The sequence below is a fragment of the Artemia sp. Qi Xiang Cuo genome, chromosome 16 (genome assembly GCF_049724085.1).
Source record: "Artemia sp. Qi Xiang Cuo chromosome 16, ASM4972408v1, whole genome shotgun sequence".
In the NCBI taxonomy this organism is placed as follows: domain Eukaryota; kingdom Metazoa; phylum Arthropoda; class Branchiopoda; order Anostraca; family Artemiidae; genus Artemia; species Artemia sp. Qi Xiang Cuo.
Window position 1 is genome coordinate 31,516,601 of NC_142809.1, and position 17,843 is coordinate 31,534,443.

Sequence of the window (17,843 nt, forward strand, 5' to 3'; positions counted from 1 at the left end):
ATTCAACAATAAGGAAAATCGTTATACATCTGGGATAGTCATTTTAAGTGCAAACAAAAAGAAAAAGAAAGCCTAGTTTCCTATAGGAAAGTCATCTAAGTATTCATGGTAAAAAGTGTAGCTAAATTTTATTGGTTTAAGTCAATGACGCATTATTGCAAGCCAGTGACATTGTTCTTTAAGCGTAAACCAGATAGGGAAGCCAAGAAAGCCAAAAAGGAAAAATTTACTATCATACAACTATTGATTTTTTTTTAAAAAATTTTGACTTGGCTCATTCAAAGTTTCACTCATAGAGCATTTTTTATAAGTACTTAATCAAATCCCAAAAAAACTTTTTCACTTTTTTTTCCAAATTCAGTAATGAAACTTCCTTTTTGAATGTTCTTTAATATTCGTTTTATGAGTATGGACAAATTGGTCTCTTTATAACTTCTTGTTAACAGGGCTCCCAATCTTATAAAAGCCCTAAACATGACGAAATATCACAAGGTAAGTTTAGCTTATGTCCATTACCAAAAAAATTGTAGAAATCCATTACCATTGCCATTTTCCTTTCCTACACCAAATTTACCTCAGCGAAGATATCATCTACCCCTATTAGTACTAATCTGGGAATTAAAGTACCTTAATTAAATGCCATATTTCAACCTGGCACCTTGTCTGTTTTTTTTGTTTTTTTTTGTAACTGTATGCAAAATCTATCTGACACACTTCCGTCTCCGTCATTCGGTTCTACAAGGGCATTTAGCGCTATGACAGTCGATTCTGCAGGGGCATATACCACTATTACTAATACTTTGTATTTTTTGGTCGTAAAGTGATTAAATAAAATTCTGTTATTAATACATGCCATTACTACCGTTATCGTTCCTTTTTGTGAGTTTTATTCATAGTAAAGAACATTTAAATTGTTGTGAAGATCCCCTAGCATAGAAAGAAATTTTTAATTCAGGTAGTGTATTTAAAATCAAAACAAACTGAAAAGGGGGTTTCTATTGGTTCCACAGAGGTCATCAGTCGATCCAGAAGGGATTATAAACTTTGATAGTATACTTTTACTCGTTATGTTAAAAAATATTTAAGTAATATGTTTTGGTTTTGAAGGGCCGAGGCAGAGATGCTTCAGCAAATGTGCATAGATAAATAAAGGCCGTATCTAAAGAAATCGTTATAATATTTAGTCTATAAACTATATTTTACAAATATTTTCTTTGGCTTATAGACAATTTCTTAGACACGCTTAAAATGGAATAAAAAGATTGGAAATGAGTGAAACTTCAAGTAATTCAGTGAACGTTGAAATTTTAAAAAAACGGAAACGATAAAATCGCAATATTTTGGCTTCACATTCGGAAGCTTATATCAACCTAAACAAAATAATACATACATAAAAAAGACGAAAAAACCAAAATACTATACAAGATAAAAAGATAAACGAAAGAAACTCTCACCTAATAAACTATAGTTGTTTCTTCTAAGCAAGTGTAGAAAAATTATTTAAGCAAATAAACAAGGCAGGGTGGCTGCTATATATATTGTATATGTCCGGTAGTCTCTTTTGATGTGAGAAACAACAACTGTAGATTGTCAGATAATCTCATATCAGAAGTCACCCTTCCTTGTCTTTGTACTGGAATTAGAATTTTCGAAAATACATAATTTAAATTTTCTACGAAAACACCTTTGAATGGAAAGTTTTAATTTTTACAAACGAAACGAAGAAATAAATATCCTTTTTGATTTTCAGTACTTCATTTAGTGCTTCGATGTATACATCCAGTCTGGTATGTGGTCATTATTAGTGAATATCTAGAATTTCTAGTTTTATTTAGTACTTTAGTTCAGATGAGTCAATTTGCTCCACTGATATTCATAAAAAATTACATACATCAAACCGGAAATTGATTTTTACTTGATTGCTTGTTTCTAAATTCAATATTTCAATACAGATGTGTTGATTTAAACTAGGTCCATATATATATATATATATATATATATATATATATATATATATATATATATATATATATATATATATATATATATATATATATATGTATGTATGTATACATACATATGCAACAAATGCATACAAATCAAGGAAATCAGTAACAAATTACAAAACACCAAGTTGTTGGGAGCCTATTACCACTTCGCTACGGTTGCTAAAAAATTTTGTTAGGTATGGGGCTCGAACCCACGGCCAGATGGTAAGACCCAATGGGGACCTCATCCTAAGCCTGGCGCTTTTACCGCTGCGCCAACCCAACTTTAACAAGTGCACTGACAACTGGGGAAAAGCTGTAAAAGAAATTTTTTAGGTATCTATGACGTCATGTGAAATTACAGATGATTTCGAATGAATCTAAACAGATAAATCAAAAGGTATGGAAATTGTCTTAGGTAAAGATGCACGAAAATGCAGCGCAAACGAAATCTGCGGCTAGAACACATGCGACAATAAGCATCACAACAAATCCCAAATGAAATCTGCGGTTAGAAGAAAAGCAACAGTGACCGTATGATAAGGTGATACCCTTACAGAATGTCTTGAACTTTCAGTGTTATTTACTTTTTGTTTTAGATAAGTCCATCTGCTATGCTTAAAATCTTTCGTTATGCTTCGAAGTTTATACATTTGGATACTCTGTTTCGGGTGGTCATATTGCTTGTGCGTTGTTTAAGAAGGCATGTGAAACAAGAAAAGAAAAGACTTGAAGAAACGGATGCTTCAACGGCTGGTGGTAAGTTACTTTTTGACTATGCTCGTTTGGGTATAGTTGAATTAAACATTTATTGAGCTTCAAATATAACATTGTTTATGGGACTCAATTCAATTTCTTCTGACAATAAATTTTATCCCAAAGAATGGGAAGAAATTAATGTTGTCCTTCCACATTTATTTTAATATATCTTCAGATTTTTAAATAATTTCTGAGACCACACTGGCTAATCATGATAAAACATAAAATCGCGAAGAAAGGAAGAAAACGAGGACAAATAACAGCCAGTGAAAAAATTGAAAAATTATGCAAATATTTCGGTCAAGACCTCCGCTTGATCGTCCTCAGTGCAGAATGAAACGGATAAAAAAACCAAACCTTAAAATAAAAACACAAAACTAAAATTGGACGACCCTTTCTCAGTCACGGTGAAAGAGTAACTTTTTCACCGTTACTGAGAAAATCTTGTGGGATCTAAATTTAAAGCCACAGTAAATTAGGTATTATTATTGTTTTATTGTCTCTCGTTCACCACCCTCCTCTCAATGTGGATTTACAGCCACAATGTTTGCAAATTTGTGGTAATGTTCAGTTGTTTGAGGTCAACACACAGGTAAACACTTCTTTTCCTTCCGATTCTATCCACCCATTCTGCTTTACTCACAGAATACTTGAAGGTTTTAAGTCTTTTTTCTGTATCCAGGTCTAAACTTTAATTCTATTCAGTTTAGAAATTTGACTCACAATAACCTTTCTCCACGTGTCACTGTTTGTCAAAGTGACAAGACAGACGCGTGGGTACGCAATTAGTTTTATGCACTGGCAAGCACCTTTCAAAGCTCCTATGGTAGATGCCTGTTTTTAAGTCTTCATTAAGCTGTTTACTAATGGTTAGCGTTTTAGTTACGGTCCTTATGCTTTTCCGCGCTGCTTAACTCTGGCTCTTGCAAGAGCTTCATCGTGTCAAACGGTGAATTACCGTTTCTGGGATTTCAATTTCAAATGATCTTCCAAATTACTAAATAGTCGAAAATTGCAATGAATATGCCTCCGGCGATGACATGATCCCAAAGCTCTTTGGGCAAGGCCCAAAAGTAATACAAGTTGTCAATTATTTAAAGATAGGTTTTACCTAGCTAATTATTTAGATAGGTTTTTTGTGGGATTGAGGTGGGGGAATAGGGTGCTCGAAAACGGGCCAAAAGACTTTTTTCCCTAATCAGTTTGAAACTTGCAGTAGCAAATCTTTGGGCCAGAAGTACCTAATTTAAAAAAAAGAATTCCGAGGTTTGTCCCACCAAAAAAAGAAAAATGTATTGCCAGACCATCTAAATTGTAAATAGGAAATATTTCCTATTGGAGGGCACTGTTGGAGGGAGAATGGGGAGATGGCGGGGTGAGGGGATTTTGAATTGTGTGTTTGGGGGAGAGTTTAAGAAACTTTATGTCTGTGATCCACAAAACGTGCTTGCAGTATAAGTTCCTATAGGATTTACAATCTTATTCACAGTTAAGAAACAAAATAAAACAAAAACAATACGTGTTTCCACGCCATTAAAATGGCGCATCAGCAGTATCTCAGGAATGGTTTGGGGTATAAAGTTCAAATATTCTGGGACTATTAAGAGGTGATTATCTGTGGACATTGAACTATGACTTGGAGGAGAGGATAGAGGTATACCAGAAGAGACTATGTGCATCCTGGTGATCAAAATAAAATATCTGAAATATCTCCAGAAAGGCTTAGGAATGGAGTTGTAACTTGCAGGCAGTGTAGGAGTAGGAAGCGGTGAGGAGCAGGGGGCAATTCAAATTTCATGTTGGGGAGACTACAACTACTAATACTAACAACTCTCCGCAGCACCAAGCCGCCTGAGGCCAACACAACTACACACGATTCTTCTCCATCCCAATTTATTCTAAACCTCCCTCTTTACACTCTCCCAGGAAGTTCCCATTTCCCTTAAATCTTTCCTTACGACATCCTCCCACCTTAACCGAGGACGACCTGCTTTCCGTTTAGCCTTAGACGGTTGGCCGAAAAGGACAATCTTTGGCATTCAGTCATCCTTCATCCGCAGAACGTGCCCCTCAACCTTTCTCCCATTATAGCCCTAGAAAGCGGGATTCAAACGACTTTTCGTACAGCCTACTGTTTTAAATACGGTCAGTCAGTCGGGTACCCAAAACAATCCGTAGGGAATTTGTTTGTAAAACAACTAGCATAATTATCTTACTCTGTTTTTCAGAGGAAGATGTTGGGGAGAAGAGGTTGTTTGATTTTTGGTTCCTGTCAACCTAAGTGTTTTTGGGCTATAAACAAGTATATTACTTAGAATCTACTCACTTTCAAGTAGCGAGATAAATTAAAAGACGCTATGTTTTGCCAGGTTATCAAGATAGTTTATCTGCACCATCTTGGGAACGGTTTGGATTATCAAGTTAAAAAAAAGGAGTTTCTTCCTTTTCTTTCTTTTTGTTGGGGAGGGGGGTCAGTATTTTGAATTTTGACTTGAGGGGGGGGGAGGAGCCAGACTAGGCCTAAACATGTTCTGTCTCAGATCAGCCCAAAATTTTGGCAGTTCCATCTTGTGTGGGAGTAGAATATATTCACTGTGAAGTAGTAGTGTAACTCGAAAAACCGCTGTAATTGGCCAGGTTAAAAAAAACAGACCATATACAGTATCTCAAGAACGGCTTGGGATATCGACTAAACTTCCAGGAGGTGTTTTGGGGTCTTGTGGGCCTCAAATTTTGACTTTGGGGAGGGGGCAAAGGTAAATCTAAAGATACTTCGCGTATCCATGATGCCAAAATAGCATATCTGTTATATCTTGAGAACAGCTTTGAGGATATAGCTCAAAATTTCAGGTAGTATCGGGGGGGGGGGGTAAAGTGGACTTCAAATTACGTGTTGGGGAGGCAGTGGCCAAAATTGTCTTAAACGACCTACCTAAACGTATTTTGCTCTTGCAGCCCCGTGAGATTTGAGATTTTTTTGGCGTCTGCAGCAAGGCAAATCCAAAGATAGGAGGTACAAAGTTATTAAAATAGTGTTTCTGCAAAGTTTCTGGAATGGCTTCGGCTATTAAATTTAACCCTAGGGGGTGTTATGGGAACCAAGGGAAGTTCTGACTTATGGAGGGGGCAGGAAGATGGAAGGACTGAAAATTCCTTTTACCCTTTAATCCAATATGTGATCTAGAATCTATTTACGTTAATTTAGAATCTAAATCAACAAATACCGGGCGTTGCCAGATGATAAAAATAACGTATCTGATAACAGGTTATCTGGTTATCAAAATAGCGCTTCTTTATTGTCTCAGGAAGAGCTTGGAGGATTGAGTTGAAATTTTACGTTTCAAAAGTGGGCCTCAAGTTTTGACTTGGGGAAGATAAGAGTGAACTGATAGGAATTATCGATCTAGGTTGCCTATCGAATTATCGATGCTAATGGCATATCGGTGGCATCGTGGGAACAATAGGTGGGATTCAGCTGGAACTCTCAGAGTGCTAGAGGAAGGGAAGAAGCAATAGGTTTTCATGACTTGTCTTCAGAGTGAGGAGATGTGGAGAAAACAAAATGTATCGTTCTGATCTACCTGACAGTTTGTGAACTATTGGATCAAATGAAACTTTAAATTTATTTACGGTGAGGTAGTAAAGTAAATCAAAAACTGTATATTCACCCAGGCTATTAAAATTCTGTATCTTTATTTTCTCGGGAACGAATAGGGGATGTTGCTAAAACTTTCATTTAGGGATATTGTGCCCGGGGAAAAGGACAAGGGTGTAAACACATTTTTGTCTCCGATTGGTTCGCATAGTTTGTCTTAAATAGGACAGACAATGCTTCTTGAAAGCTTGAAACTCGTATCCGTAAACTATTGTGTCGAGGGAGCCCTTATGCGCTGGAAAAGCTCAAAAGAAAACTGTTTTGCACAGAGTCCATCCCTTACTTTTTTTGATCATCTAAGCCCTGTAGTACTTTTAGTTCAGTCCAGTTACTTTGCTTTAAAGGTTTTTTATCATTCCAGAGCGAAAGACTTGGAATATTCAAAAACTGTGCCTTATTTTTCTTCACTCAATTAGATAAACCTGAATAAAAAGAAGTATTTTAAAGATCGGCTGTATCGATTCGTGAAATTCTAAAATTGACCAAATATTGTTTTCTTCGAGCGACGTGAAATTTTCAGGGTAAGTAACCTAGATTAGATTAGGGTATCTTTATGAGAACAATAATTTTGAAAGGAAAATGTGGTTTATCGGTTCTTAGTACAAAAAGCTTGATTATTATTATCTTATTTTTTTCGTTCATCTGGTTTAAAGTGTCGGACCATGTAGACACCTCAATTAAAATTTCAAGACCAAGGGAAACTCAATTAAGACATAAAAAATAATTAAGCAAATCTGGTTCCATTGATTTGTGATGTCTTTTTTTTTTTCAAGACAAAACGGAACTCTCGTTGAATAAATGACCTTGACACCATTTTGTCTTCTATGGTTTGCTAACCCAAGAAGAATTGTTCCTTTGGTATTATTAAGTAATTAAGTAATCCGATTAACAACGCTTCTTGACTGCTAAGGTCCCTGCGTCGGCCCTGTAGTGTGTTGCTACAGCAAGGTTTGATCTCTGAGTCCCGTATTATCATGCTAAGGTCAAACCCGCTGCGGCACTATAGGACTTCACTATTAGTATGCATAGCCCATTGTTTAATTTGAAAATGGCAGTATAACGATTTTCTGTTCTTTTTTTCGTTATCAAATGTCCGAACGATTAATGTTGAAATCACACCTAGAGAAGTTATCTGATATGTGTTGTTATTTTGAAGCTTGCCATTTTTTTTTTTTTCAACAGACAACTTCCCCCAAAGCTAGATTGCTGAAAATATTCTACCCTAATGGACAGTACTAATTGTATTAAAAATAAAGATTGATATGAAGTTACTCGAAAGGTTTGAATGACTCTAATATCTGTCCCCTCGCTCTTAAGGAAGTTAATTAGTGTTGAAAAGCCTGTGGAATATTCGGATTCAAGGTTTCTTACATATAATTAATGTTTTAGCAGATGGAGAGTCAGCAAAGACGGACGAATCTGCTCTAAGTCATGAAGAAGCTCTAGTTATAATCGATATTGTAGCTGTTGCAGTTTATGTGAATATTGCCGACCTTTATGAAAAGGGATCCGAACAACTGATTGAATTGAGAAAACATTTTGGTGCCACTGCTGGATTGTTTCTAACTTATTTTAAGGTATGACTTTTCTTATTTTGTTGAATATAGAAGGAACACACTAAGAAGGATATTCCCTCAAAAAAGGATTGACCTCAAAATATGAAAAAAGGAAACATCTTACCATTCAACCAAGTAATCTTACTTAAGATTAATTTAAAAAACTTTCCATAAAAAAAGTTTTTCTAAGAAAAGTAAAGAGCTCCATTAAGCCAAGAATGAGCAAAAATTAAGTCAAATAATCTTCCAAGCATAAACTATCACAAATCGTCATCTCAGTCGTGCTCTTTCATCTCAGTCATGATCTTTTCTGTTTCGTTTTTCAAAACATTAGGGATCCAGGTGCTGTTGATTTGGAATAGGAATATTATTGTTATTGCGAACTATATCTTTATCAGTTCAAAAATTCTCGTTTATATGATTCCTTTTTTTTTTATTGACAGCATTCATCCTCAGATGTCAAAATCTTGGTATTTATATACAGCCTTTTGGGCTCGTCGAGTCGTTGGACGCATATGTGTGGCTTCGCCTTCAAAGCTATTCGGGAGATGGCAGACTCTGCACAAGAGGCTGATTATGGGTATCTCGTTGACGCCCTTTGCAATTGGAAAAGAGGAGATGAAATCCTAGATTTAGCGTTAGAATGGATTTCTGTTGCTTTTACACAGAATCTAGAAACATCGGTAAGAATTGTTCTCAAAAAAAAAAAAAAATATATATATATATATATATATATATATATATATATATATATATATATATATATATATATATATATAATATATATATATATAAAGTGCAAAACGAAAGCTATGAAGAATTCCTTTTTAAGCCTCCTAGGCTATGTGGAAAATAGGCTTTGCGATGGAGGCTATGCAATTTATAGGTGATATAATGTTGAGATGGTTATTTAAGCATAAAACTTTTAAAATAAAAGGTAGGTCGAGAAAGCAGGATAAAAAAGCTAAAAAGCATACATTTGGCTCATAGAATATTTCTGTCACTATTGAAAATTTCTGTTGCAGGTAGAAGCTAGAGATCATGGACACCTGATCCCTTTTTTTTTTTTTTTTTTTTTTTTTTTTTTTTTTTTTTTTTTGTATATCTTTGGAGATTGCAGTGCCCTCCTTAGAATTATAAATCTAACCACTAGATGATTATTTCTTTTTTAATACTTTTTGCCAATACTGCTTCGTGAAAGCACTAGTATCCTAATAGATTTGGGAATCTTACAGAATGCTATGGCCACAATAGACACTTGTGTCTGTTGAGTGGTTTGGCTATTAATATTATTATTATAATTATTATTATTTATTGAAAACCCGTCTTCATACAAAAAGAAAACGACGGAGTAATGCAAAAAAAAAGAAGCAAAAGAGCACTATACAACTATGTCAATGTAACTAGTGTAGAAGGAGTTCGTTCCAAGCATGTTTTGAATTCTTTTGGTTGTTTTTTGTTTTTTTAAGTTTACTAACAGCTATGGTAGGATCTGCTATATAAAAAATATTGATGAGCTTTGAACTGCGTATTCAAATTGGATATCCCAGTAGGTATTTTGCGAAACGGAAGAAAGTAGAGTGGATTTTTTGATGTATCACCGTGTGAAAGAATCTTCCAGAAGGATGCAATATAGAGCATATGGAGGAGGGTAACAATGTTGTACGGTGTTGACAGATAACGACGATTGAAACGAACCTTAGAAGAGACTAAAATGGAAGCATATCTTTGTTCTGTTAGGAGAGAAGCCTATCTTCTAATTGAAGCATGTCTTGAAATCTTTCAATTGCGCTTCACCATAAGTTTAGCAACAGCTATAGTAGGATCTGCTATGTTGATTGATAAGCATGGAATTTCATGTTCTATTGAATATCTCATTGGGTATTTTGCAAAACCAAAAATGTGGTGCAGATTTTCAATTTATCAGCATTTGTAAGAATCTTCCAGAGTTTCAGTGTAGAGAGGAGGGGGGTAACAGTGTTGTACAGCGTTGCCAGATAACAGCAATTGAAACAAAGCTTAGCAGAGACTATGAAGATAACGAGTCTGACAAATTGTATTTCCAATGGGAATACCAAGATAAACAATTTGGTCTTACAAGTAGATCTTTGAATTTCCCTGCACAATTTCATCAGGATGTGGGCCTTTCCAGTTAAAGAGCACTGCGTCTGACTTTTCAGCGTTGAATTCAATTCCAGATTTTAAGTATTCTGTTTGCAGTTTTTTGAAAGTTTCAAAAATGTTGTCCAAAGTTTGGCCGAGGTTAAAAATATCATCAGTATAAATGACCAAGGAGATACTAGGCCAGAAAGGACGCAAGGTATTGGACACTGGCCTTGAGCTTTGAGGACATAATTATCGAAATAACAAGGAAAGATAATGGCACCTTGCCTGCCTCTTTTCTTAACTGTTACAATTCTATCCAGTGGACTTGCCATTTCATCTTTCTTAAAAGGGATTTCAAGTCAGACTCGTAGCTTAGCATACATATCTCTTTGCGATCTGATGATAGCTGGATTTAATCCTCTTTTAGTAGCCATTAAAAGCATGAGAGGGCATATCAGGGAATCAAAGGTGCAGGAAACATCATGACTTACCAAGGCACGTGAACTACCTGTACAAGAAGCATCAAGCTGAACATTAGCAACAACCGCAAGAGCATCTGCACATCCAATGTCATGTTGAAAGTCAAATTGATGTGGAGGCATATAACATTTCATAAAGCTTGCATAAACTGAAGGAAGCAAACCACGTGTAAAAATCATCTGCAGCAGTAACGTGATATGTTCTAAAAGCGCAGGACCACCATTTTTATGTGTAGAGCGTGAATTCAGTCTACGCTTCGTGACAGCTTTGGCTAAAAGCACATAGTAACATCAGCCACACACGTTACGGACACTGTATAATCAGACAGGGAATGTATGCAAACACTCGTTATGCTCTTCAACATATTTATGTTCAAATTGGGGGTCTGGTGGAGAGAATCTGACTTCATAAAAAGAATACCAATCAGATAAAGGAACCTCAGCAGCGGAAAGGGAAATTTCGGGAATCCTTCGACGGAAAGACAGCCAAGGAAATGAGAGTTATCTTTTATTTTTATTTTTTTTTGTGCTGTCTGTTCTGTGATTTGCTTCCGGTGATTATGAAGTTCCTTGGCAAATTTCTTCTTTGCTGCGATGCGGGTGGAATTCAGAGAACCGAGCCCTGTTAGGTCTTATTCAAAGCCAAAACTTTCCTCAATCGGATGATTGAGATAGATTATGATTTTTCTACCACTTAAGAACAGCTCCTAAATGGTGACGCTTCAATGGAACAGCACCAGATTCTACATATTGTAAAGCTTGGCATATCTTTGCACAAAAAATAACAAGGAGAATACATTTTTCCTCAGTGGGCAGGGGTGATTGCTTGATTAGCAAGATAAATAGTACCTTAATCTTGGAAAGGATTGTAGAAACACTATCCAAATACTGTTCATTTTTGGTTGACGCCCAATACGTATATACGATGGATTTGGTGTTTTTGGGTAATTAGTAGGCATCTGAGAAATTTTATTCGGTGAGAAAGAAGGCGATACGGGCAGGTCATCAAATATTAAATAATCACAAAGAACCTTTGGTTGAGATACATCTAAGGATGGAAAAGCAACAATATGGTCTACATTGGATATGGACGAGGAATTGTCAATGTATGTGAAATCTTTGTCCTTATCAACAGCATTCAATAGATTATTAAATATTTTACCAGAGAAGAGCAGGTAAATGGAGCAGTTAGGTTAGAGTTAAAATCTCCAACTATTAGACATGCAGAAATACTAGAAATAATGCTCGAAATGCTTCTTCATAACTTTTCAGAGACAAGAGCAAAAAGGTGCTCAGACGTATCATTATGGTAATCAGTCGGCAAATAATTTCTATAGATAAACACATTATCGACTTCGACAGCAAGAATGTAATTACTGTTTCTGAAAGTACTGAACGTATTGGGAATTCATGTAAGTTGCAAAACCTCCTGACGGTCTACTGCCAGCACTATTTTGCTTAGCAGGAGTTGCATAGCAAGTGAACTTATCTCTGTTATCCAAAAGACTAAAGCTTAACTGACTTGAGAGATGCTCTTGTATGCAAATTACATCATGTTTTGACACGAGCTCATCAACCACGGAAGACATTTGAACGAACCCACTCTTAATGTTTAGAGTTAAGCACCTCACACTTAGATAATGGCCGACTATAAGCACTTTAACTACGCGAATTAGGCCGAATCTTGGCTGGTCGACTATTTGAACATTTCACATTGTAACAGGTGTGGCCTGCAGCCTTGCATAACACACAGAACATACTAGCTCTACACGCATTTGAACGGTCTGGTATGTTATCGGCAGAACCACATTGGCCACAACTAGCACTTGATTGACAATTCACTGCTTGGTGACCTACCTCGCGACGCTTAAAGCATCGACGGGGAAGGAAAATAAATTCCTGAACAGGCAGACGTTACTAACCAATGCGCACTGGTTCTTTGAGGAAAATTTAAGGTCATTAGCTGTACTTGTGAGTCTTGAGCTGTACTTTAAAGGTGCGGGAGGTGCCACACTGGCTTATCTTTGGGCTTTCGAGGATTGGTTGCTGAAAGCTTGAAAAGTCTAAGGATTAGGGTACTTGTTTAACGACGGCTGCGAAGACTGATTCTCTCATAGAAGCATTCATAGATGGTTGAGCAGCTTTCACACTCTCAACTATTTTACTAGCCGCTGATTTTTAGCGCACAACGATTTTCCAGTCGTTATTCAATCGCTTCAGATCCGTAATATCATTGGGAACTTCTTTGCATATGCTTCCAATAAATTGTTTAAGGTCCAGAGGATCCTTGATATCTTGTGGAGAATTTTTAGCACTACAGCACATGACGTTCTATTACTTTGTGAATTGTAAGCAGCAGAGGTTAATGTATCGTTAAATTGTTCAGCATTCGAAGAGTTCACATTTAAGAGTGCGCGGGCTGTAACGTCAATAAATCCATCTAGATTACGGGAAATCTCGTTTACTTTTGCAGCCACAGTAGCAGAAACAGCATCGCAGACCGTTGGAATTTTACATGGATTGAAAATAACAAAACGTGGTATATTTCTCTTCTCTTTGGTGGCTGAGACGAGGAGCTTACACATGTTAATAATGTTTTCGTCGTTTTCGATATGATTGATGACTTGGCCTTTCGTACTAAGTTCGGAATAAAGAAGTCTCTTTGCTGGAAAAATTGCGTCATGGCTAAAGAAATTCACAGCCGAGGTTACAATGGAATCTATTTTCGCACCGTGGATATTGATCGTTCAAGAAAATTCAGCACATCATTCAAAACTAGTTTTTCGCTAATACTTGCCTGTAATTAATTACGCTTACTCCAGAATTACAATCCTGGGGCTGTCCAAAAAATACGTCACAAAACAGACGTAGAGATAATATCGGAAGGTAATTCGAAAGGCGTATAATGTAAAATGCACAGGTACAACTAAGCAAAGGAAGCATAGGTTTCTGCTACCTATTTCCCGCAGTTTTTTTAAAGACACCACTGCCGCAGGTACGACGGCACTTGTGACAGAAAACCTACCCGTTTCTGCTGGCATGTTAGTGAAATTGGCAAAAATATTTAATCAGTCAAAATAATTCAGTAATTATTCTCATAGGATTATCTTTCACTATTGTAATGCTGAGTGATTTTTTTATTATAGGTCAGGAACTGTAATCCTTCGACAAATATTGCGAATTCTAACTAGCTTAACTGGGATTAGAATTCACTGAAAAAAGCTTGGTGGTTTAATAATGTTAATAAAATATCCAATTCAAGACTGATTCGTTTATTTTAAACTCCGAATCAATACTGACTAGAGTATCAGTAGAGTACGATATAGATCTAGTTAGTATATCCAAAAAAATTGTCCAGATATCTCTCTCTCTCCCTCTCTCTCTCTCTCTCCCCCTCTCTCTTTCTCCCCCTCTCTCTTTCTCCCCCTCTCTCTTTCTCCCCCTCTCTCTTTCTCCCCCTCTCTCTGTCTCCCTCTCTCTCTGTCTCCCTCTCTCTCTGTCTCCCTCTCTCTCTCTCTCTCTCTCTCTCTCTCTCTCTCTCTCTCTCTCTCTCTCTATCTCTATCTCTCCCTCTCTCTCTCCCTCTCTCTCCCTCCCTTAAGAAACTCGCTCTCTCCCTTCTTGATATTTGTCTCATAGGGTCGCATGTAGCCTACTGTCACACAGATGAATCTCAGTATGTTATTACCCCCTCACTACTCACCAACACACCCTTCATGATGATTTTTGGCCAGAGAAGACCACACTTGCTAAGTTTCAGCCCAATTAGCTTATTCGCTTTGGTATGTATGTAGAACAAACAAATTTGAACTTGTACAATAAAACCCAAAAATGTCATCCTGTCTTCTTTTAGTATGGCATGGTGCATTTCAACCATAAGTATTTCCAAGCATAAATGGGCCATTAAAAATATTATCACATCGTATAATAGTATTTCTTACTTCTTTTGCGCTCAAAAGACTATTTTGGCATCCATCACGAGCCTAATATAGTTTTAAACAAATGAATATAAGTGTGAAATAACAATACAGCGGTCAAAGATATTGAAATAATTTCTAGTCTTAATCTAAACAAATATGGTTTTATGTAGACGTCCTAACAGAGAATTTAAGCATTGTCCATGTTAAAAATGAAGATCAAAAGGTTTAAAATAGTTTTTTGATCTTGTGATTTTTTTTTCTTTTTTCGTTCATACACTTACACATTCCTTAGCTCCTCCCCCCTCCCCCCGAGGATTCTTACAATGCAGCTGATCCTGTAATGGTTTTCATATCTTTTTGAAGGTCTTTATAATGTCTTTTATGTAGCTGAATTGGCCATATCGGTGTTCTGTGTTTTTTTATATTTCAGCGTCAAATTACTTGATTCACTCTTAACATCGTACTTTCATATGTATGGTTATTGTCTAAATTGATTGATTTTAAATCTACATTTGGAAACATTTACGGGTTTAAATCGTCTAAATTAAATCTGTATTGATTGAGGGAGTTCAGATGCACACAGCCGAGTGTGTAACTGGTCTCTAAAACCTACCATACAGTGACATACTGGAAAGATTGAAAATGGCCACTCTAACATTCCGACACCACCGTGGAGAGACTAACAAATATCTTAGTTAACAAAACAATAATCTTTAACAAAAACTACAGCATATGAAATAAGAGGACATTCAAAAAATATTAGTAAAGATATGTTCACTGCTCCAACTACAACGTAATTCATATTAAATTGGATTGAGAGTGGAATAACAGACCGTATAAGTATGAGTGGGATTCCTTGCACCGCCCAACAATGGCGTGTCTCTAGGCCTTCAACACAGTGACAATTATTTTTTGTCTTTTATCATCATCAGCACAGAGCTGACTAGATCGAACATGGGCCTTAATCCTCCGGATTGTATATTAAGGCAACAAAGGTAAAATTAAGGATTGTCTTCACTATAAAACAAACGTTGGTTCATTGAATAATTACCCTGGGAGTATAGAATACGAACGTTGAGAAATATATTTGAATGAGTTTATAATAAGCAATCACATTTTCTATGCTGAGGCATATAAGTGAACTAAGTAAACACTGAGTGGTTTTTTTTTCACCTAATAATTGTTACATTATAATTTTTTCCATATATGGATATACCTTCTGTTAATATTTTATACTGTTTTTAATATTTTTTTACTGAATATTCCGTAGACTAAACCGATTTAGCCTCTGGGAGGTTGAAGCGTTGAAATTTAGGATTACGTATAGAAATTTAATGGATTAATTTATACCAATTTTCATCTATAGTAAATGAACATTGAAATTAGTAAATGTAAACTAACTATTTAAGATCAATATTTTTTACTTGGCGTAGAGTGCCAACTTCCGTAATTAATTAACAGAAATAACGTAAAACGTAATAATTAAGAAAAGAAATATTTGTACTTTTGAATTGATTGATGTAATGTATCTTTTTAGGTTTCTGAAGGAAGACGCAGAAAGAAGAAAAAGAAAGAAGTGGATGGAGGTGATGTATGTTGAAGTGAATGGATCAATTGTGTGTAAAATGTGTTGCAATCACGGTTATGGGGCCCCTTTAATTATTGTTCGATTCTGACTCTCTCTACTTTGAAGATCTTTGATTTGTATCCCAATTTTTGGAAGGGAAAAAAATCTGACTCGTATAATCAAAAATCTATACACAGTTCTAACACTTTTTATTTCATTTCGTGGATTTGAAAAAAAGTAACGAGCACAGTTTGCTCCGATCTACTGCTCCCAAACCTACTTTGATTTCGCCAGTGTTACCTAAAAGGATGAAATACATTTTTTACGATTTTCAATTCAGAACCCTGGCTGCTTAATTCTTATTTAATCATTCTCTTTTATTCTTTGCCTCATCTTTTTTCTTTCAATTTGTATAGCAATCTTAGTAGCTCGTAGTCTTCTACTATTACCGGTTACAAGTTTTCAATTGATATGCAAGTGTTGGAACAGGCTTGTAAGATGATACACTTTATTTCCGCGTGATCAATACTTGAATATAGATCTCTCAAGGATGTGTGCACATTCGAAGGGAATTAGTGGTTTCGGTCCATCCCCTCCCATTCTAGAAATGTAAAAAATTACACAAAAATTCTCAAATTCAGTTATTACTACTACTACTACTAACAACTCACCGCAGCACCAAGCCGCCTGAGGCCAACACAGCTACGCACGCTCCTCCTGCATCAAAGCCTCCCTTTTACACCCTCCCACGAAGTTCCCATTTCCTTTAAACCTTTCTTTATGACGTCCTCCCACCCCAGACGAGGACGACCTGCTTTCCGTTTAGTCCTAGACGGTTGGTCGAAAAGAACAATCTTCATGTCTAAAAAATACTCCCATTATTAAAACAAATTTCTTCAACCTCTAGGTACAAGATATTACTTCACTTAAGTTAAATCTCTGTACGAAGTCATGCATGCATCTGCTGTACGAAGTCGTTTCATGCATCAAAAGGTATCTTGGAGGAATTTAGAGAAATACTTAGTCTTTTTTTAGTAAAAGTAGTTCCACCCACGGAATAAATTTTTTCATTTTGCTTTAGCAATGTTCAACAAAGTTCAATGGAAATTCAAAACCGTGCCTTTTTTGGCAATCCATCTTGAATGTCAAAAGTGTTAATTGTTGCCCGAGGAAAAGGATTTTCAACCAATTTTGTGTATATTAATTCGTTTTAAAAATATCAATTTTTTTCGCATTAGGAATATTGACGCTAAAATATTTAAACGATTAAAACTAGAACTAAAATTTTAAGGATTTTATTTTTAATGTTGCAGTTAGAGAGTAATAGGTAAGATATCAAAAATTATGTATATAATTTTTGCTGTAGGGGAATTACCTGATGGTATTTTGGAAGTTTCTAACTATAGAATTGTAATTAAGTAATTGTAGTAATTAAGTATCATAGGAATCAGCTTGTATTCGATACGTAGCAAAGGGATAGCATGGTGATACTTCTTGGATTAAAATATATTGTGGGTAAATTTTATAGAGATAAATTGTGGTCTTTTAGGAAGGGAAGAGAGGGCTTGACTAAATTGGTTGCGTAGAATACCAATTGATAAATGTCTAAATATTGTCAGTCTCCTTTAGTCCTCAGTTTTGTATCACATGAGCATTCGATTCAATTGATACAGAAGTTTTAAGTGATTAGTTCTATATCCGAGAATTAAGGTTGGTTTGGTGCGGAATGAGTAAAGAGTAAAGTTGATTTGTGTTGTAGGCCTTTTCTGTGGGTTATTAGCTTTCGAATGAGCCCTTAAACTATTTTATGTTT

The 17,843-nt window shown here is 35.9% G+C and overlaps 1 protein-coding gene across 1 annotated transcript in view; it reads left to right on the forward strand.

Moving 5' to 3' along the window:
* LOC148942787 (uncharacterized) overlaps positions 1 to 17,843 on the forward strand; it is a 66,697-nt gene that overhangs the window by 923 nt on the left and 47,931 nt on the right. The window contains exons 2-5 of the mRNA XM_089102075.1: positions 2,588 to 2,747; positions 7,792 to 7,979; positions 8,402 to 8,641; positions 16,001 to 16,054. Of these exons, the coding sequence (XP_088958201.1) occupies positions 2,588 to 2,747; positions 7,792 to 7,979; positions 8,402 to 8,641; positions 16,001 to 16,054 (642 nt within the window). The remainder of the gene's footprint in view (positions 1 to 2,587; positions 2,748 to 7,791; positions 7,980 to 8,401; positions 8,642 to 16,000; positions 16,055 to 17,843) is intronic.